The sequence below is a fragment of the Amblyomma americanum genome, chromosome 4, assembly GCF_052857255.1.
Source record: "Amblyomma americanum isolate KBUSLIRL-KWMA chromosome 4, ASM5285725v1, whole genome shotgun sequence".
NCBI classification, from domain to species: Eukaryota; Metazoa; Arthropoda; class Arachnida; order Ixodida; family Ixodidae; genus Amblyomma; species Amblyomma americanum.
The window spans coordinates 43,417,813-43,442,874 of NC_135500.1; the positions used below are offsets into that span (position 1 = coordinate 43,417,813).

General features: G+C 47.3%; 1 protein-coding gene across 1 annotated transcript in view; it reads left to right on the forward strand.

The window, feature by feature from the left end:
* Positions 1-2,610: 2,610 nt before the first annotated feature.
* LOC144130099 (papilin-like) overlaps positions 2,611-25,062 on the forward strand; it is a 42,739-nt gene continuing 20,287 nt past the window's right edge. Inside the window, exons 1-3 of the mRNA XM_077664121.1 lie at positions 2,611-2,725; positions 4,037-4,063; positions 9,183-9,401. Coding sequence (XP_077520247.1) covers positions 2,653-2,725; positions 4,037-4,063; positions 9,183-9,401 — 319 coding nt within the window. The 5' untranslated portion in view covers positions 2,611-2,652. The remainder of the gene's footprint in view (positions 2,726-4,036; positions 4,064-9,182; positions 9,402-25,062) is intronic.

Genomic DNA, 25,062 nt, shown 5'->3' on the forward strand with positions numbered 1-25,062 from the left:
AAATCGGATCACGGTGCTCTCTTACGGCCGTGCATTAGCGGAAAAGTTTAGTTTAGTTCAGTTTATTTTGGATTTAACGTCCGAAAGCGGCTCAGGCTATGAGGGACGCCGTAGTGAGGGGCTCCGGAAATCTCGACCTTCTAGGGGTCTTTAATGTGAACTGACATCACACAGTACGCGGGCCTCTAGAATTTCGTGTCAATCGAAATTCGACCGCCGCGGCCGGAATAGAACGCGCTTCTTTCGCGTCAGCGGCCGAGCACGATTAGCGTAAAGGGATGGAATCATTGTTACAGAGGGTATGAAACACTGTATAACATTCTAGTTCCCGAGATTTTTCTTTCACGAAAATGCTAGTGTGACATCTTTGTATATCACGGTGACCTAAGCGCTGCTGACGCTGCTTAGAGACCGACACACATCGGTGTGATTGGTGCACAAATTCTAGACACTGTTCCTAATTTGCCACTATATTCTCGCTGTAGTTGCAGTAGAATGTTTAAGTGGAAAGGTCTGAAAAATTTCTTAAACTAGGAAGCAAGAAAAGAAGCGATACCGATATAAACCAGTGGCTGTGCTGATGCACCGCAACGCGCGGGTAATCGCATTGCAGACACGTCAGCACGGGCTATACGCCTTTCTTCATGTTGCGGCCTCTCAGTAAGGAGGATAGGTGATGGATCCATAGCTAGTGCTTACGCTCGCCGAAAATGAAAGGTAACTCCCCCCCTCCCCAACCATGACATTTTCACGAAAAACTTCGAACATGCGCATAGCAGTCCAGGCAGTGACAGTAGAGCTGGCGAGAAGTGATTTGGGCTTACGGCAGGCGGTCACGGGTGACCATAGCAAGCCGTGCGTGCGCACGGCATGTCCTTGTTAACCGCTTTCTCAAGGCAGTAACATAATTGGTTGTCATGGTTATTGTCGCGCACCCGCTTTGTGGAAGATCGGAGGCGCGCCATTTTCTGGCTTGAATCGCCGGCGGTACAGGCTGGATCATTAAATACCCGCAAGCGTTTGCGGATTGATTGTAAAGCATTTTATTCGCCTGAAAGAGCCTGGTAAGAAGTCACATTAAGTGGTCGAGAGTACAGAGCCCCCGACGACTTTTTCAGCTCACTCCACCGCCTGAACTTGCAATCTGTGGTCAGAGCTAGCCTGCACGGCCTCCCACCGCTCGAGAGAAGGAGCGGTAACTAGATCACCCGGAGGTGGCTCTATTTTACAATCCCACAGGATGTGACCGCAGTTGGCTCGTTGGCAGCAGTGTTTACAGTTCGGGTTGTATATATCCGGATAAATGTGCGCAAGGAGTGATGGGGTACGTATCGATCTCCTCTGTACACGACGCCACGTACCCTCTTGTTCTTTAGTCAGGCTTTTGACCGGAGGGGGGGAAAGTTCTCCTCTCTAGTTTAAAATGATTGGTGGGATCATGATACGTGATCATGGAGTCCTTCGTGAAATTCAGGGAGCCAGTCTCATCCACGGCCCGGTCGGCAAAACCTCGGACTTAATTGTGGGCTGCCTTGTTCCCCGGATTCCCCGAATGGGCTGGGACCCATATCAGTTCGGAATAATTTGGTGAGAATTTGGTGGCATTAAATATTCTAAACGAGGTGTTTGTAACTCGCCCTTTTTCGAAATTTTTGATATCAATTTTGGAGTCGCCAGAAAATCGCGTTCAGATTAAGCAGATTGTACATTAGTCACGTTCACGAATACAAGGTACTCTATTTTGCGTGCATCGTTTGTCGAAAATATACACCCAGCCACTGTGTTTGCTTCTCTATGCCATGCAAAAAGGCTTGTTCGGTATCGCTGGCACCGCAGATTGCTCAAGAGCTTCACTGCTGGCGCCAGCGGCCAAACCAGTTGCCTGTGCTTTGTTTAAAAGGGGTTGATCCAGGGCCATCTACGGGCGTCAGTGGAGGCCATGTATGCACGGCGCAGAATGGAACGCTGCGCGCTCTTGCGCCGCCGACACGATGGGGGTGGACGCAGGACTGTACCTAATAACCGATCAGGCGGCGCGTGAACATGTGCTCTCGATAATGGCCGCCCATCGCTTAGCAGTTACTTGCAACCACAATCGCTAGGACGCTCCGCGGTGGGCGATAGAGCTTCTCAAGCTTCATCTTGCAGGCAACTTAAGATAGACACTTTATTCAGAGACGTACCTAAGAGATTGGCAAAAGGGCAGTGAGATTACAGACAAAGCTACATACCGTCTCAAACCCCCAAAGTTTGGCGCATTCTTTAAAGGCGTGCCATAACAGAAGCAGCATCAGTACAGCAGGCAGAGCCCAATAAAAGAAGCGCTGCTAGCATGTCGCTACAAATACGCTGTAACCATGATTCGCTCCAAATAAAAGGCAACCTACCCTCAAACAAGAATACTCTCATGTGGGAGTAAAAGGATAGTGAGCTGTCCTGTAGAGCACTCCCAAAAGGGAGTGCGTTAGAGAACAGTTTACTACTTTTTTTCCTTGAGGGTGTATGGACAAGTGAAAGAAAACACATCTGTGGCGCTTTCTGGGACGACTCACGGAATCTGGACAGTGGTTTGTCAGTCGACCGTGCAAACGCAATGTGCTGTGCAGCGTTGAGGTGAAGACGGCCGACCAGCAGAACCCGTGCTTCCTCTGTATGGGCGTCTGCTTCCTGGTCACCACCGTCGTCGTCGTGCTCGCCGCACTCCTGCTGCACTTCGTCAAACCTAGTGAGTTGAGGCGGCAACGCACGCAGCTTTGTGCAGTGCGTGCAAAATATAAAGTGACGTCCGGAACACCTTCTCGACAAAGCAAGGCACCACAATAATCGTACCACTCTTGCGTATCGAAAGAACATCAGTGGCGCAGACTTTTGGGGCCAGTCAGTGAACGACTATTTCACGGAAAACTTTGCCCCTAAAAAACTGCACATAGATAGCTGCAAGTTTGAGCTTATCTGTGTTTTTTCTTCCCTATGTCCTGTCTCTTTCGCGCTAAGTTATTGCCAGAAGAAAAGAACTTGTTAGGAAAATGTTTGCTTGCAGCACGAATCGATTTTCCTCGCTGGCATCACATATCGCATTATTTTATATTTGCATATTTTGATGTTAGCACGCACATTCGGCCTCCAGAGCACGTGGAATAAAGGAATTAAGGACGTCTTTTTGTTCACTTTTGGCTACTGTGATTGTCTTGCATGGTGCTTATAATTGCTGTTGAGGACGTTCTGTCCCTGCCATAATATTACGAAGCACGCTTCGATGAAGAATCCCTTTCCACGCCTTAGCTAGCAAAATTTAGGAGGTACTTGATACATATGTCGCCACATGCTGCTAGTGCGCTCGCGTTTGAATGCCAGAAACAATCACACCTGGTTTACGGATCGCATGAGAATATTTCAAGCGCCAAAGCGCGCTCCGTAATATTTTGTCCGCACCTGTGCGCTTCCCAGAGAAGAGGCTCAACGACTTGCCGGCTTTGCACGTCTATAACTAAGAGACAGTTATTTTTGTTTCGGATTTGTCTGCAATTATGCGCCAAATGTACACGCAAAGCTTTCGTTCCAGACGTCTTGATGGCCTCGAGTAACTCCCTAAGCCATCTGTAATCTCTGAAAAGTAACTCGCTTTGCTTGTCACGAGATGCGTTGGAAGCCACAGTCTGGCAGCTTTTTTCTTCTGCATCATGTGTTTGAAAAGCAAAGCTCGAGGCGGTGATGCAGAAAAACGCAGTCGCCGATCTTCCGCAGTTGACACTGGTTGACGGCTGGTCAACTTCCATCACTCGCGCCACGTAGCAGCTGAGTGTGTTTGTGCCGAGCTCGTTTCTGACCGTTTCAAGTAGCCGCATGCTTGGGGCAAGTGGAATTGTTCTGCTGCACAAGCCTCAAAGTTTAATGCAGAAGGTGTCCTTTTAGCTTTGAGTAAGCAGTGATGTGTCGGGTGCGGGCTCCGTGTGCAGCTCCACGTCTTCTCAGTTGTGAACGTTGTTTTCCAACTCATGCTTCACCAGGCAAACAACAGTTTCTCGTTTTGTTCCAGAGATCTCCAAGAATGACACGGTCGCCGGTAAGCATTGGGGACCCGAGAGTGGGAATCTGTTGATTTTCGCTTAGACGCCCTGCTCCTGCTCCTTGGACCTTACAAACAAGGGGTGCCAACATTGAGCCTTTGAGCGGAACTTGCGTGTGTGAACGGCTCATCAGTAGTGTAGCTTGAAATTAAGAAGTTGAGCGTGTGACGAATCCCGTCTGGCCGGGAGCGTACATTTGGAAAATAAGAGACGCCGACCAGTGAAGAAAGGTTTGTTATTGAAAAAAAAGCTTGAAATTAAGAGCAACAAATTTACTCTGGCCTCCATTTGATGTTTTGATGGGAACACGAGTGAGTGTTACGGGATAACGGAATAAAGGCCTGAGGGGCGAGTTGGTGCATGATGAAATGAACGGCGGCGCAAACAAGGACACTAAAAGAAAGAGACACCACGTAAGCGCACACTACCAACTGTTTATTGCGCGGAAAGGTGGCATATTTAAACATTCAGCTCAAGCATGTGACATCGCATTATCGCTCTGAACCAAGCACGTGGAAAAAAGCAGCAACATCAGGATAACAGACAAGGAAATTTAACCCCTACAGAAAAAATTAACATATTATAATAAAGAAACTAAAAAACTAAAGGGAGGGTGCCATCTCTTAGCAAAAGCAGTATCACCCAATCGTAGCAATAGCAGAGTCATACATGAGAGGCAAAAGCAATCAGACAGTAAAACACCAATAACAAATAAAAATCGTAGCAAAAGCAGAGTCAAACAAATGAAGCAAATGCAGTCAGGAACCGAAAAACAACACTAGAAAGATAAAACGAATAACAAAAATTCTAACAAACACAACAGATGGCCGCTAGAAAAGGAGGGCTGAAAAGTCGCACTGAACATGATGTCACGAAAAACTATCAAAAATGAAACTTCAATTCTACGGAGGGATACCGAAGAGTCGCTAACACAAGTGCTTCACTTCTTTTTTAATCATAAAAGCCTCAAGAATTTCACGTTCCACCTGATCGCGACTCCTGCGACTCCATTGTAAAGAATGCAAGTGTGAGCCAAGACTTAACGCAATAAGAATTCTGGGCAGGAGTAGCGATCAGGTGGCACGTGAATTTCTTGAGGCTTTTATGATTAAAAAGAAGTGAAGCACTTGTGTTAGCGACTCTTCGGTATCCCTCCGTAGAAATGAAGTTTCATTTCTTGATAGTTTTTCGTGACATCTTGTTCAGTGCGACTTTTCAGCCCTCCTTTTCTAGCGGCCGTCTGTTGTATTTGTTAGGAGAATTTTTGTTACTGGTTTTATCTTTTTAGTGTTTGTTGTTTTTCGGTTTCTGACTGCTTTTGCTTCATTGTTTGACTCCGCTTTTGCTACGATAGTTATTTGTTATTGGTTTTATATTGTCTGACTGCTTCCGCTTCTCATGTATGACTCTGCTATTGCTACGATTGTGTGACACTGCTTTTCCTAAGAGATGGCGCCTTACTTCTAGCTTTTTAATTCCTTTTATCAGAATTTGTTACTTTTCTCTGCAGGGGTTAAATTTTCTTGTTCGTTTTCCTGATGTTGCTGCTTTTTTGCATGTGCTGGGTTCGGAGCGATAATGCGATGTCACATGCTTGAGCTGAATGATTAAATATGCCCCCTTTCCCCGCAATAAACAATTGGTAGTGTGCGCATGTGGTGTCTCTTTCTTTTCAGTGTCCTCGTTTGCGCCGCCGTTCATTTAATCGAGTATTACGTGTTTCGCTCAAAACAGAGCTGAGCCAGGTGCTCTTATGTGCGCATTAGCATCCGGGCGGCCGACCCGCTGCCGCATTCCCGAATAAGTTCTGCTTCTGCAGCCAGAAAGCGCTGAGAAAATATTCTTTGGATTAAGGACTCCCGAGATTCTGATGATGATGGTTAATTTTTATGGCGCATGGGCGTATGTGGCCAAGCAACGCCATGGCACAAGATGTTTTCGACTGCTCAAGGTGGGATCAAAGACCCATTTCCCCAACATTTAACCCCAAAAAGATGAGCACCAGGCCAGGGGAAAGCTTGTACGCTCTGTATCGCCTGTGAGTACCCACCGGCACTGGGGATCGAACCCCGCACCTGCCGCTTGCGAGGCGGAAGCTCAAACCACTAGGTCATCGCTGCAGTTGACATGGTGTTCTTTAACGTGCTCTAACGTCGCGCAGTACAGCGGTGTTTTGTTTATTTTGCCTCCATTTAAATGTGATGCCGCTGCCGGAATTCGACCCCGCAAGCTTGGGATCAGCAGCCCAAGCCACTGAGCCATCGCGCCGGGTAAAAGCTGAAAATTAAATTCCTCTAGTCGAGCTAACTGAGGGTGCCATGGAAGGCCGCAGTGAAACGACAGGTTGACATAACTGTACCTTCTGTTCAACGAAGTTGAGGTTGTTTTCGAGATAAACGTCACTTTTTGGCGATCGCTTGTATAGGAATGGTTTTCATCGACATGCCTGCGCGGAAATAATCCGCGCCACGAAATAATTACGTTCATTGGTACAAATTCATATCAGCAGCTTCGCCTGATGAGTTCTCATTTTAAGCGATCAATTGGCGCGCAAATGCTGAAATGCAAAATGCGCATATTTCCACTTTTAAACTGTGGAAATGCACCACGCATGCAGTCTGTAACCGATGGACATGAAGTATGACATGCTACTGTTGCCCAACGATAGAGATAGCTGTGTGATGCGCTATGAGCATCGCATGCAAAACGTTAGATAACGTTATACAGGCCTAAGCCATGCGAAGCATAGGCCTAAGAGTGACTTTTTCGGCAACGTGCTGTGTCTGGTAACGTGGTCCAGGTACAGCTGAGAGCGGCAAAAATGGGGCGCAGGTGCGCTGGAGGTGCATGACACAGGATGTTTCACCTATGATCTCATCAATTTTTTTTTAATGGGCTTTTTGAGTTAGAAGAACGCATTTTTTTAGCAGGAGTTTGGTGCATCCGAATACGGCCAAGACATGATAGCTAGCGGGCTGGTTAACTAATACTAGATTGTTAACTTTTTAACTATTACAGTTATGATCCTTATTGTGAAGCTTGTAGGCCAGCATGAGTAATATGCATTTCAGTTGTTCAATTTCGAAAGTGCCATTCCCGTTGCCGCTGCAGCGTAAGATATTTCGGAGCCACACTTGGGCTAAAGTGAAACCTCGTGGCCAGAAAGAGCACCAGGCACGCCTACGAGCGCGCTTCACTCGGCGGTGCCGGTGTTACGTGCTGCTTTCGCAGCGCCCGACTCTAAGCTGTACGTGAAGGTTCGCCGATGTACGGAGCCCACTCGAAGGCGTGGCTAGCGCTGTTTCTGGCTGCGAGGCTTCGCTTTCGGCGATTGCTTGCCAAGACTTACTTGCTACATCGGCAACGAGAACGGTATTTTCGAAAATCTAAATACTGACATGGATGTTACTTAGGGCGCACTACAATCCTCTCAATAAATAAGAAGCCTAACAGTAATGGTTACAAAGTTAGCCATTGAAAATTAATTAATTAACCAACTAGTTAGCATGTTCAGGTGTATACGGATCCACTGCGCCGTTGGCAATGCTATGCCAAAAAGCTTTCTTTTAACTAGAATAGCGTATTGAAAAAAAATTATGATATAGGTGAAACACCCTCTCTCTATGCCAATACTTTGCACAGGGGGAAAAAAAAAACGAAAGTTCACAATTGGTATGTTCTTCCGCGTGCGTCTCTTAATCAAGGACGTCCGCAGCTCGCCGTGAAATAAGAAATTTCCGCACAAGCTGACGTGTACATACGTGTGAAATGATTTTGGCCCAAGTGGGACTCGCTTGTGCATCATAAAGCTAGTTTAGCGACAAAGGAAACTAACGGCAATTCATATTATGACTTCAGCTTACGTACAGTACTTCGCATATCTACTGCCAAGGAGAAATTAGATGCGAACAAGATACTGCAAGCAACAGTACAAAGGCGTAGAGAAGAAAGGTTAAGGGCGCTAAAGAGGTCGCTTTGCCTTCAAGGTTCTTGAAAGCGCATACATTTTGGCGTGATGTAGCCAGAATTTGTTGGGCCACAGCGCCGAATGTAACTGCGTTTTCGAAACTCTAAAACCGGATATCAGTATCATTTACGGTGAGCTACACGTCTTTTAATAATTAAGGAGCCTAAGAGTTAACTACTCAAAAGTTAACTACTCAATATCAGTTAAACAGCCTGCTATTTATGACGTCTTAGCTGCTTTCTAATTAGTACGCCGCTGACAATGCTACGCCGAAAAACCCACTCTTTTTAGCCAAAGACTACTTTTAAAAACTGTGCAGTCTTAGGTGAAACACCCTGTATGCCCTGCGGTTCAGGATCGCTGTGGACAGAATTTTAGAGATTTATTCGCTTTAACATACTTTCGTCTTGCTCCGTTGCTCGCTGTTCCCAGTGACGTAAGTAGTGCAGGATGACGCCCGCTGATCGGGACAGAAACGCAGCCACGCCCGTGGTGCCCGGTGGCGACGAATGCCTGAGCACGACGACGCGTTTCACAGGCCTGACAAGCTTTATCGGCGCTAATCTTGTATCGGAAGAGAGACTGTGCGGACGTCGTGTGACGAATATGCGGAGCATAATCCCTCTGGCAAGGCCAGGGTAGATGCAGAGGCAGCAGCGGGGGCTCAGCGACCAGACCGGTCGTGTCTACGGTTTGCCATTCACTTCACCACCACCTGTTCCTTTCTTCAGTATTCACAGCACAGATGCAGAGGCAGCAGCGGGGGCTCAGCGACCAGACCGGTCGTGTCTACGGTTTGCCATTCACTTCAACACCACCTGTTCCTTTCTTCAGTATTCACCGCACAGATGCAGAGGCAGCAGCGGGGGCTCAGCGACCAGACCGGTCGTGTCTACGGTTTGCCATTCACTTCAACACCACCTGTTCCTTTCTTCAGTATTCACAGCACGTTCGCATGAAGTGAAAACGAAATGAAACGTTTCAAAATAGGCCCCCTGGGTAGCAATGTCCTTTGCTTTCGATTGCGAGGTGCTGCGCCGCCATCTTACCTCGAGAAAGTTCGAGAAAAGTTCAAGGCTAGTTTTCTAACCTTCAGATGGTCCCCACGCCGGCAAAATTGGAACCTACGCTGGGCTTTGACTTCGCAGAGGGACCCATGTGCAAGGCGCCTGTCGAGCTGGCGGCCTGCAATGCAGAGACGGAGAAGTACCCGTTCTACCACGACCCCGACCAGAACTCGTGCCTGGTGCGGTGGCAGGTGGACGCCGGCTGCCTGGCCGGAGGAAACCGCTTCGGCACGGCCAGCGAGTGCAGCAAGAGATGCATCAAAAGCACTGCTTCTGCTGCTTCTGCTGGTGAAGGCCGCGGTGAGGCGCTGCATTACGTTGTCCAGAACACTGGCTGCGCAGCAGACTGATTTAATGTACAAAGGTGAAGAAGATGTAATTACAGCCAGGATTGATTCACGCGAACCAATCGCAGTGACCGCGGTTGTATGTAGGCTTAAATGCTGGCTATCAAAACAAAGCTGCAAATATAGAGAAATAGAAGTTAAATGCTGGGAGAACAGTAAAATCGCTCTAGACAGGAGAGACGTTTGGTCGACAATCTGTTTGTATTAAAGCGCCGTATAAGAAAGCTAGGACGCAAACATGCCGCTATGGTTGGCGTTTCAAGACATAAAAGGTGCATATGACAATGTAACCTGAGAAGTACTGCGGGATGTTCTAACTGAAGCAGGGCCAGATGCCGACGTAATAGAGCTTTTATGAGCTGTATACAAGGAGATTTGAATGAAAATAAACTAGCAAGGACGAAATAGTATAGAGGAGGTAAACATAGAAAGAGGTTTACAACAGGAGTGCTTTTTGTCGCCCTTGTTATTCGTGGTTATAGCACGGATGGAAGACATGCCACAGTAGGGAAAAGCTAGGTTTGATTTAGCCGATATTCGATAACGACTAATGATACTCCGATTTCTTTGGGCTTATTGCTTGAGGATTATTTGCCGCTATCTGCAGATAGCCACAGCGAGCTGCAATTCCCCTCATATATCTTTCACAAAGAAGCCGCAAACATTGGATTCGAATTCAGTTTTTATGATATTTAACGACAGCGGCATTTGACCAGTATCAAGACAGGGATGTGAAATCCCTCGCGTAGAGAATTACAAACATTTTGCAGGTACAATGATGAAGAACAAGAATATTTAAAGACCATGAAGAACATCTCAAGACAAAAGGAAAGAGGAACGCGTTCATAATGAAGCGTAGACCACTATAGGTGCACAATAGGTATAAAGTAGTATGAGGACAGTGGAAGGGTGTAATGGTTCTGGGACAGAGTTTTGTGGACACCGTAGTATCCTTAAAATTAGATGGGGTAGCAAAACTAGATATGAACTAAAGAACGATGGGCAGATTCACTCCAGGGACCCTTGGAAACTGGAGAGGCGAAGCTGTGCAGGGGGATATCGGTTGGTCGTCCTTCAATGCATGGGAAACAGCGAAGAATATCCTTTCAAGAGAGGCTATGAAAAATGGATGAGAAGAGGTGGCCAGGCAAAGTGTTCAGGTATTTGAATAGCAAAAACGTGGACACGCGATGGAGGAAAAAGACTAGAAAGCTTACGACGCGCTACTCAGGCAAGAACAGGAGAAAGGAAGATACCACGGACATCAGAAAGAACGCGTTCTCCCTATCCTCTCTTCCTGTCCCCTCAATCTTTCATTTCATTTCTCCATTCTGCCTGCTATCCTTTCCTCCCGCTGCCCCAGCTCAGGTGCTTCAGTACCGATGGCAGAGGCTGGGGCTAGCAAAAATCTTTTTTCTCTTTGTTTATTATTATTTTTAATAAAACCACTTACTACTCCAAAAAAGACGCATCGTCGAAATAAAAAAATTCGTAAATTGGCAAAGGCAAAAAAACGATGAAAGAACACAAGAAAAATGCTAATTCGCAACTGAAATTTTATTTCTTACTATCGCTGCCCCTTTCTTTTCCCGTCACTGTCCTCTCCCTGCCCTTTTATTCCCGCTAGCCGCAGCTCAGGTGCTTCAGATTTCGGTGGCAGATGCCGCGGCTAAAAACATCTTTTCCTTCAAATTGTTATTTTATTAATAAACAGCCATCTAAAAACATGAGAACAACAGATCACACTTATAAATAGGAAACAAAACCTAACGAAACCCAAAAGCAGCAATCATCACACGAATTAATTCTCACTCACCAAGTGTTATAAAAGACCTGCAGCTCTAAAGAGGTTATTAGGAAAACACGAGTGAGGAGGCTAAAAATTCAAATTTCACACCTGTCGACCGTACCGAAGTTTGATACAATTTGCCCTTATGCATATGTGGAAAGCTTAAATGAGTTCGCGGAATAGCTGGTCACGATTCCGCAGAAGAATCGTCACTCTGGCAAACAACGGTGTGTGTGCGAGATTTTTCTTTTTAACGCACACCCACAAATACGTCAATGATGGAGCAGTTTCAATATAATTTCAGGAGAGATAAATTTTAGCAGTGATTAGCGAAACATTATGGCGATGTTCATGCCAACAGCATTGAGGGTGTTCATGGTACTTGGCAATGTGTTTTTATAACTTTGTGTAATATATGTAGTATGGCATGTTTGAATATACCTGTGTTCAGGGTGCCTGCTGTGAAATTGGCGAGTGTAAGTACGAAGGTATGCTAAGTGGCGGAGGTGGCTGGTATTGTTACGTGACGGCAAGCCGATGAAGACAAGACTACATGACAGTTGGCTATGACACGATTGAAAGGGACAGTGTGGAGAACTATATCAATTTTTTTAGCAAAATGTGATAGTTCGGCATTTCACCGCGTCGTTGCCGCTTGTCTGGGAGCGAAAGATGCATTTATTTAAAAAATTTGTACTCGAAGTTGAAAAAGTATTTCCCGCCGCTCAGATTCAAACTTGCGACTCTTATGACGTCATAGGACGGAGTGACGTGACGCGTGAGGTAAACACAGACTCCGTGATTTCTCGTGGCTAGCTGTGCGGTCTAGCAGCAGCCGAAATGAAAGCTACCGCCGGCCCCCCGTTGAAGGCACCAATAGAGGAAAAGGCACCTATCGGCGGTCTCTACCGCCGCTTCGTTTACATTTGCACCGGCGTCTTGCCAACGTTACGATGGATCCCGTTCCCGAGCCCCACAACGAAGTTCTCGCAAAGAACTCCGGCCTGCAATTAAGCGACCTCAGCCCCACAGAGCGTGCGGTGCTTTTGAGGGCTGAAGCAGCTGCTGTGACCGGATATCAAGAATGTCCAAGCGCCGACGAGCCGGCACTGTTTGCAGCAATTGGGCCAGCAGTCATCGCCGATAAATCGTCACGACTGATGAGTTGAGACTGGTACGTGCGGTCATATATCAATTCTGTAATAATAGTCCTCGTAGATCGTAGTGCTGCCCAGTGCTTTGGTACGTTTACTAACGCGCCGAGCAGTGATTTTGCTAATTGTTGTTGTTTTTGCTGTTAGCCTTTCAAAAGATGGCACATACGCACACTGGGGGATCGGCCAAGAATCGAATATGGAGGCTCGTGCAACATTGGCTAGCCATAGGCATCTCTTCCCTCTCTGAAGCATATGACTGCAAGGTGCACAAAAACAAAGTTTGAAAGCTGGCAGCAGCTATGGTCGCCTACCGTCACGAGGAGGTATGGCAATAAATCTTATTCATTTGCCGTCTGAACGCTATAGGCTCACGAGTGAAATTTCAATTGCTGCTGCAGATGAGGGCAACCAGTAAGTTTGTTCTTTTTGCTCCGTAACTTCGCGGTTCTTTCAGTTGCAGTTGTGTACTGTTCCAAGTTCTGTCGAACTTGAAGAGCTTGAGTGTGTGTGCTTCCATGAGACAGACAGCGTCGTCAGCCGGAGGGCTGCATCACGGAGGCCCCGGAATTCAGCCTTCTATGCCTCAACATCGCCGTGCTCCGCGTTGCTTACTTCGAGCTGCGCGCAGCGGGAAACTATGAGCGACGGTATCCACAAGTGAGGCTCTGTTCTCGTTTCATGCTGCGTACGCTGCGCATACGGTATAACTTGGCATTAAGGGGCGTTCATCCCCGAATGTTCTTTTTTTATGCTAGATCATAGTGCAGTTATGTTTTTACGCGCAAACGTTTCATGCTTAATGCACTGTGGAAAAGTAAATTTACGGTGCACTGCATTGCGTATGAAAAAAGTCTACTTAGCATTCCAGGGCATTCTTCCTTGACTGTTCTTATTTTACAGCAGACCATAGTGGAGTTATATAGTTATGTGTAAGCGTTTTATGCCACATGCATTGCAAAAAAAGTTCATTTCCGGTGCACTACATTGCGTATGAATAAGTCGTGCAGCATATTGTGGCTTTATGGCACTATGTGACTTTGTTCATCCTTGGGTGTCATCTAACATGCATGCACATGTGTATTGCCATTACAGTGCATGACATTCACTCAGTGGTTTTGTTGTTTATTCCCCGAAGGTACCAGTACACAGCACACTGGTAGTTTGTTCGTTGGCTTTGGTGTTGCCTGGGAAAAAAACGTCTCCTTATCTTGCCAGCGTGTGTTGTGGCGAAGATAAGGGCATCATTCCCGGCAGACACACCGACAGGGTCTCGATACGTTGAATATTAGGAGGAAAGTACAGTCGATTTCTGAGGTTCTTGTGGTGTGGGCTAGATTCCGTGCTCCTGAAGGTAAGAACAGAAAAACGTGATGCACCTTACATCTCCGGACAGCTCCTTATTGAGAGGGTTGGTAGTTGTTCATTGTAACTATTTAAAGGCACCAAAGCAACTACACGTCCCACAATGGAGGGCAACGGGATAGAGCAGCACTCACAGCTGCTTTATTTCACAGAAAGCGCGTCCATGTGTATCCTCAGTCGTCAGTTGCTCAAAGAACACATTCGTGCATCAGTTCATCATCATCATCATCATGCTGACTACGTCCCCTGCTGGACAAAGGCCTCTGCCATAATTCTCCAGTTAGACGTGGCCTGTGCCCACGGCGGTCACGCTATCCCCGCAAACCTCTTAAACTCATCCACACACCTAACTTTGTGCTGCTCCCTGCTGCGCTTGCCTTCTTTTGGCATCCAGTCCGTTACTCTTTAGGACCAACGATTATCTTGTCTTCGCATTACCCTAGCCTACTTTTTCTTGATTTTGACTACAATCTCATTAACCAACGTTTGTTCTCTGACCCACTCTGCCCTCTTCCTGTCCCTTAACGTTACACCTTTCATTTTCCTTCCCATATCTTGCTGCATCGTCCTCGTTATAAGTTTAACCCTTTTCGTTAGCCTCCACATTTCTGCGCCGTAGGTGAACACCGGCAAGATACAAGTGCTGTATACTTTTCTCTTGAGGGATATTGGTAAATTGCCTTTCATGATCTGAAAGAACCTTCGATATGCGCTCCACACCACTCTTATTCTTCTAGTTACTTCTCTCTCATGATCCAGACCTGCGGTCACTAAATGCCCTAAGCAGGCCTATTCTCTTAGCACTTCCAGCGCCTCGCTGCCAATTGTAAACTGCTGCCTCCTTGCAAGACTGTTGAACATTATTTTGATTTTCGGTATGCTAACTTTTAGGCCCACCGTTCTACCTTGCCTAACTCATTGATCATGCTCTACACTTCATCTGCTGAGTAACTTAGCAAGGCCGTGCCATCAGCAAATCTCAGATTACTAAGGTACTCTTCATTAACTCTTGTCTCCAACTGTTCTCAATCCAGGCCTCTGAATGCCTTTTGTAAAGAGGTGGTGAATAGCACTGGCGAGATCATGTCTTCCTGCCTCACACTTTTCTTCTTGGTATTTTATTGCGGACTTTATGTAGGGCTATGGTAGCTGTGGAGTTGCTATAGATCTCTTCCAGTATTTTTACTAAAGGCATATATGCAGCCCGATTCCGTAATGCCTGCATGACTGCTGAGGTTCTACTGAGTCAAAGGCTTTCTTGTAATATATGAGGGCTACATATAGTGCTTTGTTATATTCTGCGCATTTCTATGCCGCCTGATTGAAAGTGTGAATATGGTCTATTGTCGAGTAGCCTTTATGAAAGCCTGCCTGATATTTGGTTAATTGAAGTCTAAGGTTGTCCTGACTCTATTTTCGATCAAGTGCGATGTGATAAAGGATGATTTTACAAACGGCAACAGCAAGTCTCATTATTAGCAACGGCGACAGCAAGTCTCGCATGTTGACAGCCAACGCTTCTGTTCCTACTGGCGGGCTCCGAGCAGCTCGATGGTGATCGCTCCCAGGCCTGCCATCAAGGACCACGCGGAACGTACCCAGGTGTCAGCTGGTTACAATTACCGAGCTTTGCCCGGTCGGGGGGGGGGGGGACCCGAAAGAGCTGAGGCCTGGAGCTTGAGCACAACCGGGCCCCTTTCCGAAGTCTCCGACGCCGCTGCGACGAGCGAGCGGCCGTTATCTTCCTCAATTGCAACCGTTCCTCATTTACCAAGCACAGTTCCAACACTTAACCAGAGCTCAGTAGGATCGTCTGGAAGCCGTCAATCGAGAGGCAATGAGAGCTATTACTCGCCTTCCACGCATCACACCGATCGTGGCACTTCAAGAAAATGTTCAGTTAAATACCCTTGACGAGCTTGTGCAGCAGTGCCGTGATGCTCGTAGCGTTAAGGCCACCCTTTTGCATTCACCGCGAGCACTCCGGACCTTTGCTTCATCACACACCATACTGTCGCCGCCACCGTCAGTTCTTCCTCCATGGGACTTTGTGCAGCTGAGCGACAACAAACCTACCGATTTACGTCGCCCAACCTCACCTTATGCGGCATCCTGCCTTCGCGAGCGAATCGCGGAACAAGATTGTCACCTACCCCGCGGCTCAATTATTATATATCTTGATGCCAGTATCCTGGGCTGTGTAACGACGACTGCACTTTACTGTCCCTGCCAGCCTGCACTTAACAAGACGGCGAGGTTTCGATTCACGGAACCCCCGACTTCCTTCTGTGCTGAGCTGCTTGCTATACAAGATGCGCTTCGCTCTGTAGTCGCAGTTACCTCGCTCCATACAGCCCACATTATCATCCGTACTCACACCCTTCAAGCAACTCGTCTACTCCGGCGCGTCAGCCGCAGCCCACAAATGTACCAGAATATACATCGCCTGGCGGCTCGCATCCCACAGGCCATTCGAATTGAGTGGGTCCCACGTGACCTACTCAATTCACAAAGATCTGCAGATTCTGCAACTAGCTTGCCAACAATACCCACATTAATGCCTCAATTTCTCGGTATGGATGATGCTACCATCCTTCTCACAAGAAAGGAACACCTCCGGCGCCGCGCACGTGCTCTCGTCCCTCCGTGTGCGATAACCCTCTCTCGCGGTCTTACCCGTGCAGAGGAGATTGTGCTCCGGAGGATCCGGGTCGGGGTTGGCCTCACTCCTGCCGTAACTCGGACATGGCCTCAATTTCGCCACTTATATTCCCGCCTAGGATGTCCAGTCTGCAACTCGCAAGACACTCAGGCTGACATTAACCACTTGTTGTGGGTTTGCCCTGCACTGAAGGCAACTAGAATTCACCACCTGGCAGCAGCGGGTCTCCACCCAGACAGCCCATCCTCATATATTGATTGGACGCAGAGGCCACATCACCGTTCCCTCCTCGCCTTCATCAGATCGGCACACCTTTCCGGCTTTATTTAACACCCACCCACTCTTTTCTTTCCTTTCTCTTTTCTTCCCAACTCCCCTTATGTCCATAGGCAATAAACAGCGCTATAAAAAAAAGGATAAAACGAAAGCCGAAGCTCCTGAAAGAGCAAGCGATGCAGAATTGTATCGAATGAAAAAATACATGCAGTCCTGGGAAATTGGCCGGGGCAGAGTGTTGCAATTCTGAGAGAACTTGTGAAAGGGAGGACTTTGCTCGCAGTACATGGCCACAACGACTTCTGACACTTTTGCATTGTGAAGTAGCGGAAGTCCTAGCGAGAGAGCACAAAAGACGCAGTTGACTACGAGGAAGTCAAAGTCAGCCTGCTGAAAAGATACCGGCTTTCAGCCGAAGCTTTCCGACAGCGCTTCAGGAGCACAATAAAAAACGATAGCGTGGGCTATCCGGATTTCACGTATGGCTTTAAGACTAATCTGCTAGAGTGGCTAAATGGAGCAGGGGCTTACGAAAGTCAAGACAAAATGATCGAGTGCTTTTGCCTTGAGCAATTTTTCCGAAGCACTCCCCAAGCGGTGAAACTGTGGGTTCAAGACAGGGAAAAGGTACACACAGTTGCAAGGGCCGCTGAGCTAGCAGAGGTGTACGCTTCGCGCAGAAGGCTGAGCACTGAAGAGGGTGTGTCACACGCTCAAAACGCGATGCGAGATAAAGGGCCTAGCAGAAAGATGCGAAATTCTAGAAGTCCTGAGCAATCGGAGGCAGCGAAGGAAGCGTCAGAATAGCGTGAAGAACAGTCTAAGACAGAAGGAGCAGGGAAAGCCGCGAAAAGAAAGTTTGAGGCTAGTAGGCTGTTTCGTTGCTACAACTGCAATGGTGTCGGGCACTTTGCAGCCAAATGTACAAAGCAGCGTTTGGTGTTCTCGTGCGTCGATGATAACGACAAGAATCTAGAGCTTGCAGAGTGCTTCGTGAAAGTGCCGCGACGATGGACGTTGTCCATCCGTCTAACGTTACTGCGGATGATTTCACGGGGGAAGTCTCGTGGATAAAACAGGCAGTTGAAGAACACAGAGCATGTTTACCAAGTGGCTAGAGTGAGAATTTGCAGGCCGTTTGCAGAGCTGATCGCTGAGGCCACAGTTTCGAAGGCCGTGCAACTTCAATTCTCGTACCTCTTCTCGAATCGATCAGGTCCACTGCTACGCGAGAGAGGCCAGAAACTCGGAAGCGGGATGGTACAAGCTTTGAAAAGGTCTAAAACTCGCCAGCTGGCATTTTAATTGAAGTCAGATTCCCGAACCTCAGGTAGCCAGAGATGCACCAACCAACATACCGTTGGAAACAAATGAGGAGGGAGAAGAGCCAACGAGGTATGAAAGGCAGACGGATGTCCGAGCAGATGAGCGACCAGAGACTTCGAGCACTGAGTCAGTAAATGGGGCAGAGAACGCTCAAGGATCAGTTTTATTTCAAGCTTCGCGTAGTTTTGATAGCCTTCTGCAGATAAACAGGTAGCCTAAAAGAACTAACGCAGGACCCCACTTTGGAAAGACTGCACCTTACAGCTAAAGAGGTCATCGCGAGACGCAACACAACGATGCTTGAGAAAGGAGGCTTACTGTACCAACACTTCCAGGACAGAAAAGGCAAACTTGATCAGTCGGTCGTGCCTGAAAGGTCCAGAATGGACATTCTGAGTCTCTGCCACGGGAATGGGTGCTCAGGAAATTTGGGAATCAATAAAACACAGGAGCGGCTATTAATAGAATGTCAATGGCCGGGATGTTTCAAGGATGCAGAACGCTACGCGAAATCATTCGATGCGCGCCAGCGCGTGGGCAAGCCGGCAGGGACATGGAAGGCTCCATTGAAAGTCGTGCCATTGATCTCAGAACCTTTCCGCCGGCTTGTAATAGACACAGTAGGCCATTTGCCTAAAACGAAGTCAGGCTGTAAGTACCTGCTTACTCTGCTATGTCCCGCCACAAAATTGCCCGAAGCAGTTCCGTCCAAGGATTTTAGCTCCACAGAAATTCTTGACGCTCTTTTGTCAGTGTACGCGCGAACAGGATTGACGGCCGAAATCCAAGCCGATCAAGCGACTGTCTTTACAAGTGCCTTGACGACCACGTTCCTAGAAATATGCGGAGTAAAACTGTTACACAGCTCGGTGTACCATCCGCAGTCTAACAGTGTAGGAAAATGGCATTCGGTCCTGAAGCGGGTGCTACGCGCTCTTTGTTATGAGCGCAAAGCAATCTGAGGGGACTGTCTGCCGACCACACTATTCGCTTTACGAACACTTCCCCACGAAGCTACTGCTTTTACACCAGCAGAACTTTTATACGGAAGAACCCTCCGCTCTCGCCTCCGAATGCTGAGAGAAATGTGGGAAAGGATAGGAGAGAAGCAGACAGTGGCTGAGTATGCACATCGCTACTGGTCCGCCTTACCAATACGAGAGTTAGTAAACCGAAATCTGAAAGCGGCCCAGGAGGCCGCCAAGGTGTATTATGACAAAAACTCCCGCCTTCGAGCTTTCACCGCGAGAGATCACGTGGTGATCCTCTGGCCATCAAGAAAAAACAAGCTGGAAGTTCACGGGGATGGTCCGGTGGAAGCTTTTCAAAAACTTTCAGACACGAATTACGCGCTAAATGTCCCAGGCAGGGGAATGCAGGTGAAAGTTTATTACTGCATACTGATGACGCCGTTCGCGGAATGCAGCGGGATCGTCAATCTGACTCTAAATGAGCCAGAATAGCTAAACAGCGAGAGTCAGGATTGGAAGAAAAGTGCGGACGCTATTGGCAACGTGGAGAACATCTTGGCTCTTTCCGTTAATGCAGATTTCCTAAGCTTGGCCCAGGCCGACGCACTAAAGGAGCTGTTGAGCGAGTTCGCTGACCTATTTAGCAGCCGCCAAGGAAAGACACATTTCCTGACGCACGAAATAGAGCTCACGTCTGATGAGCCGATACGATCGAAACCCTACAGGGTATCTCCCGCGGCAAAAAGAGATAATGGACGCCGAAATTCAGCGCATTTCGGAGTTAGGTGTTATAGAGCCAGCGGAAAGTGACTATACCTCACCATTGACTCTTGTTGAGGCCCCAAGGAAAGATCCTGGTACCTGCGTGGATTATAGAAAACTGAATGCTATTTCAAGGGATCAGCTATACCGGATTCCCAGCGTAGGGGAAAGGGCAAGAAAGGTGAGCGGCAAAAAATTCATTTCCATCCTCGATCTCGTACGGGGATACTGGCAAGTTCTGCTCTCAGAAAGCGCGAGCCGGTAAGCCGCTTTCATCTCCCCAGCAGGCACCTTTCGACCCTTAATGCTTAGTTTTGGGTTGAAGAACGCCCCCTTCAGCTTCTCGAAACTCATGGACAACGTACTGAAGGATATCCAGTGTTTTACACTCCCTTCTTAAGACGATATCGCTATTTTTTTCGGACACCTGGAAAGAGCATCTAGAGCACCTAAAGACCGTGTTTTCTAGTTTGCGACAGGCCGGACTGACGTTGAAAGCAGAAACGTGTAGGTTTGGTTGCGCTCATATGACGTATTTACTTGGGCCACGATGTAGGCCAGGGACCTAGGAGCCCATCCGAGTTAAAGATTGCCTCGATCGTGGAATTTCCGCAGCCATGGACGAAGACGGACATTCGCTCGTTTTTGGGATTAGTTGGATACTACCACCGTTATATTCCGAGCTACTCACAGCTGGCTAGTTCCTTAGCTGACACCTTGCGAAAGGTAGCGCCTACTGACGTACGTTGCGATGACCTAAAGGAAAACTCCTTCAAGAGCCTGAAGGAAGCGCTCGTGTCCGGATCCTTACTCTGGACCACTAACTATGGTAAATAGTTTACAGTCCAGTGTGACGCCAGTGGTAGAGGAGTGGGTGCTGTTTTAAGCCAAGTTGGCAACGACCACGAAGAACACCCGATTCTGTACATCAGCCGCAAGCTGACCTGTAGAGAGGATGCGTACAGCGCTTCAGAAAAAGGGTGCGAGTGTTTAGTTCGGGCGGCACAGAAGTTGTAGTGTTACCTGTAAGGGGCAAAGTTTGCCTTTGAGACTGACCATTGCCCTCTAACGTAGCTGCGACAGATGTCCCCCAAAAATGGTCGCTTGCTCAGATGGAGTCTATAGCTCTCTAACAGTACAATTTCTCGGTGCGTTACAAGAAGGGGAAACTGCACGGAAATGCTGGTGGCTTCAGCAGATTGATGTAAGCGGGAGAACTTAGTGGGATCTCCTCCTGTGTTCTTTTTTTTACTTTGTTCCGAGTAGTGCGGCTATGGCGATTTGAAAAGGGGATGTTTGGCGCTTTGTCGGCATGAAATTAACGCAAATTTAAACGCTTTTTTTGTGAACTGTTTTGTGTCCATGGGAAAAGCCTGGTGATTCTTTGGCGAATTTCGAGCGCTTGCTTTTGGGGCGGTGCTCTGTCGAGGGGAACAGTCCACTGACGCCTTCCTTTTTTGAATTTTCGAGTTTGGATGACATATCTGGAAGCCAGCCCTTCAGCACGGTTCCAGCCTCATCTCTTCCTGCCCAGCGGTCGTCAACGCTGGCCATTCGAGATTTTTGGGCCGCGGAGCAGCTGGTGAGAACGGCGACAGCAAGTCTCGTTATTAGCAACGGCGACAGCAAGACTCGCATGTTGACCGCCGCCGCTTCTGTTCCTACTGGCGGGCTCCGAGCAACTCGATGGTGATCGCTCCCAGGCCTGCTGTAAAGGACCACGCGCAACGTACACAAGTGTCAGCTGGCTACAATTACCGAGCTTTGCCCGGTCGGGGTGGGGGACCCGAAAGAGCTGAGGCCTGAAGCTCGAGTACAACGTGGCCCCTTTCCGAAGTTTCCGACGCCGCTGCGACGAGCGAGCTGCCGTTATCTTCCCCAATCGTCGTGACTATGTCGGGGAACAAAAGGGCCTCGTTTCCGGTGGCTCGTCGGTGTGCCGAGTACCGCAGTGGGCATGGTGTCCGTCCCCAACCATCGCAAGCATCTCTAAGGGCAATGAACCACTTTCGGCCCCTCTTCCCGACCTTGCGTTCTGGACTTGCGCGTAGGCTGTCATCTTAAGAAGAACAGGTGTCAGCAGCGCGTGGGAACCTTCAGCCGGCCGGAGGAAATTACTGCGACGGCATCCTTCTCTCTCCCGGGCTCAACATGTGACCGGGGCGTGTCCGTATGTGCGATGGTGTGAGTTTGTGCGAACAAGTGAAAGTTTCAGGCCACTCCCACCCCGGAGAGGGCGTCCTCAACCTGGGGAATTTAGGGAAGAGGAACACTATAACACTTGACAGTTAGTGCAGTAATAAATACCCCCTTCCAATCTTTACGCTTGTAAAAATGTAAATAAATCTACTGTACAGTTTCCTTCTTAACAGAGTCCGACAACGTCCTTAGGAGCCGGGACCTGCGGTGCTGAACGAGTCAACCTACTCAAGGGCCCCTCCATCTCCAACAATAATTTCTCTGCCCTATACAATGTTACAGAATTTTCAATGAAGCACGAGGTACCTTTCTACCTGATGTAGAATGCTTCAATCAGTTCCCTGGCTATTATATTCTTACTTCTGGCAAGAAATCGCATGCTAACAAAGCATAGTTCACAAGTGTGTGAAGGGCAAGTTCTGATGTGCTTTGTTAAATTTTGACCCTCTTTATTTTGTTAAATGTTTTGTTCATGTTTCATAAGATTGAATTATTTACACAGTGCCCGGTTTATCCTATATAAAAAACCGCTTGGGAGGGCGATTTCATATAGTACCCCCATGGTGTACCTCATGAAAAGTCATTCATGCTTGGTTCCGCATCTCCCTTTTTCTTTTCCTCCTTTTCTGAACCAATAGAAAAAGCCTCGGTGTTTTCTACGGCTTGAAAAGACGAGCAGTACGCCATGCTTGATCGCAATGTTCTTCAAATTGTGGGCCAACTTGTGCATATACAGCACCACCTCTAGTCTCACCTCTTGTCGGAGGACATCTGTCCCAGCTTTCAATGGTTTTCTCTTCATTTTTCTGAATGAGGCTTTTGGCGACCTCTTTCACAAGTGAATGAGGAAAGCCAGCTAAAACAGCCCGTCAAATTCGTTTTCCAAGCTCAACTGCATTTTTTGAGAGCATGGCTCCCTGAGTAGAGATACAAGGCAAAGTAAATGAATAACTTTTTTTACTAATTTTGAATGTGAGGAGTCGAATTGCAGGAGCCCCCCCCCCCCCCCCCCCCCCCCCTCCTTTATATAACATGTCGCATAACACCAGCCTACTCAATTCGTACAGAATTCAATGTTAAGTCAAAATCTACCCTGAGGCAGTTCACATTTAAAGTACAAGCCATGTTGTCTACATATGGACAAAACAATGCCCACAATTTCTTAAAAATAATCATAATGTACAGAACTAAAATGAACAGCCTGCCGAATGAAACTAGAAATGACGACTAAAGGGGGATGGGGGAAAGGGGGATGAAGAGGGTGGTTTAGTGGTCGGTAGTGCACTGGCATGACTTGGTATGTGCCGCTGTGTGATCGCACTGTTACGAGGAAAACATGGCTTGAAGCGCTCTAGAATTCCCCAATCGGCTTCTGGAATTCTTTGAAAAGGCAGTAAAGGCTGTGGGATTGTTTTTACTGTCAGGTTGTGAAGGCAGTCAGCACACTTCGGTATAACATCACGCCAGGGCTAACATATAGCCATTGTGTTGCTTACATAGCACTTCTCGTCAAATAAACCAGCTTCAAAAAGTTCTGTGCATGCCCACTGTTACTTGTGTCCTTTCCTGGTAGATGTGTAGCCTTCAATGAACAGCTTGCAAGTTGGCCAACCGATTAGTTTTAAAATTTAGTTGTTGGAAAATGTGCAGCTTGTAACACTGATGGGCACAACAACGACGTTTCAAACAAAACTATCTGCAGCGCATCATGTCATTGCCAATTTACCTGTGTTGTGGCGAGGTATGAAATTTTGATTTGCCTCATACTTCACTTTGGACAGAATAAGCAAGATAGCAGATGAATACGCATAGAGGCTACAATTAATTTAAAAAAAGGTACATTCAGGAATGCCAATAACGTAATACCCTTAATAATTGTAGACTGAGTTTACTTTCTGTTGCTTTCAAGGTGTTCACTGAGGTTGTTGGTGACAAAACCAGAGCGGTGTTTGTTACCTCAACAAAAGAAGGATAGAGGGTGAGTTTGGACATTCAATATTTGGGGCCGCTAGGGCATATAGTAAGGGAATTACATGTCAGTAATAAACACAAAATTGCAAGAAAAGATTACAGGATGAAATCAAAATATGAATTCCAAATAGCACACATTGCCGACATTACACAATACTACTAAGTATAGGGTGCCGCCAAACGTCAGAAAAAAAGCCAAAAAAGATAAAGGAGAAAAACAAAAATCACGACCAACGAACAATGTAAATAAGTGGTATTTAAAATGCTTCATTTTTTGCGGAATGATATATGATAGCGAGATGCGCAAATTATTTGAATACGTATACTCTTGCACCGTTTCATGACACGAGATACTGGAGATGAGTTGAAGGCTTTCCAAGCCTTTTTCCCGCAGCTATTTCAGTGCAGCAGCCATTTCATGGCTTAGCAAACCGCGCTTTCTGGGCTTCCACCAGGTCTGCCGTCGATGGCCTGGACTGCGCATTTTTTGCATACGCTGGTCCTACACTCAGTTCATTGTGTTTCATGGCACCTCTGAAGCTAGATACAAAAAACATAGCTTGATGACCTTCATTTGTAAGCCCTCTGCATACCCTGTAATAGACAAACGCATTGGTCCCTCACTGATTGACTTTACATGCTTTTTTTTCCACAGTCTGCAGAAACTAGAGCATGATTAGTTATGTCATGTGGGGCCGAACAAATCTCGTGAACGAGTCGTGAATACTGACGTCTTCCTTTGCAACCAGTGCCAGTTTAAGCGACTCTTCACCAAATCCTCACCTTCCTTTACTTTGATGAAAACAGTAGAATTGCTCATTTTTTACAAGAGGAAGACTGCTGGTAGTCTTATTAAAGACTTTGAGCCAGTATTGGTTGCTTCCTATGCACCTTTTGACAACCACAAACTGCACAGGAATATAATATGCAAATCACAGTGACTTGCCAAATGTTGGCGCTGTCTTCTTTGGGGTGACAAATGTGGCACCATGCCTGGCCTTTGCTGTCTTTACGTCCCACATGGTTGTGTCATCGCTTGTTACTGCCTGGTCTCTGCTGCTATTCGCATTAAAATGAAGAGCCGCCAGGAGTATGCTAGAAAGGTCAAGAAATATGACCCGGGACTTTAAGGCATCTTA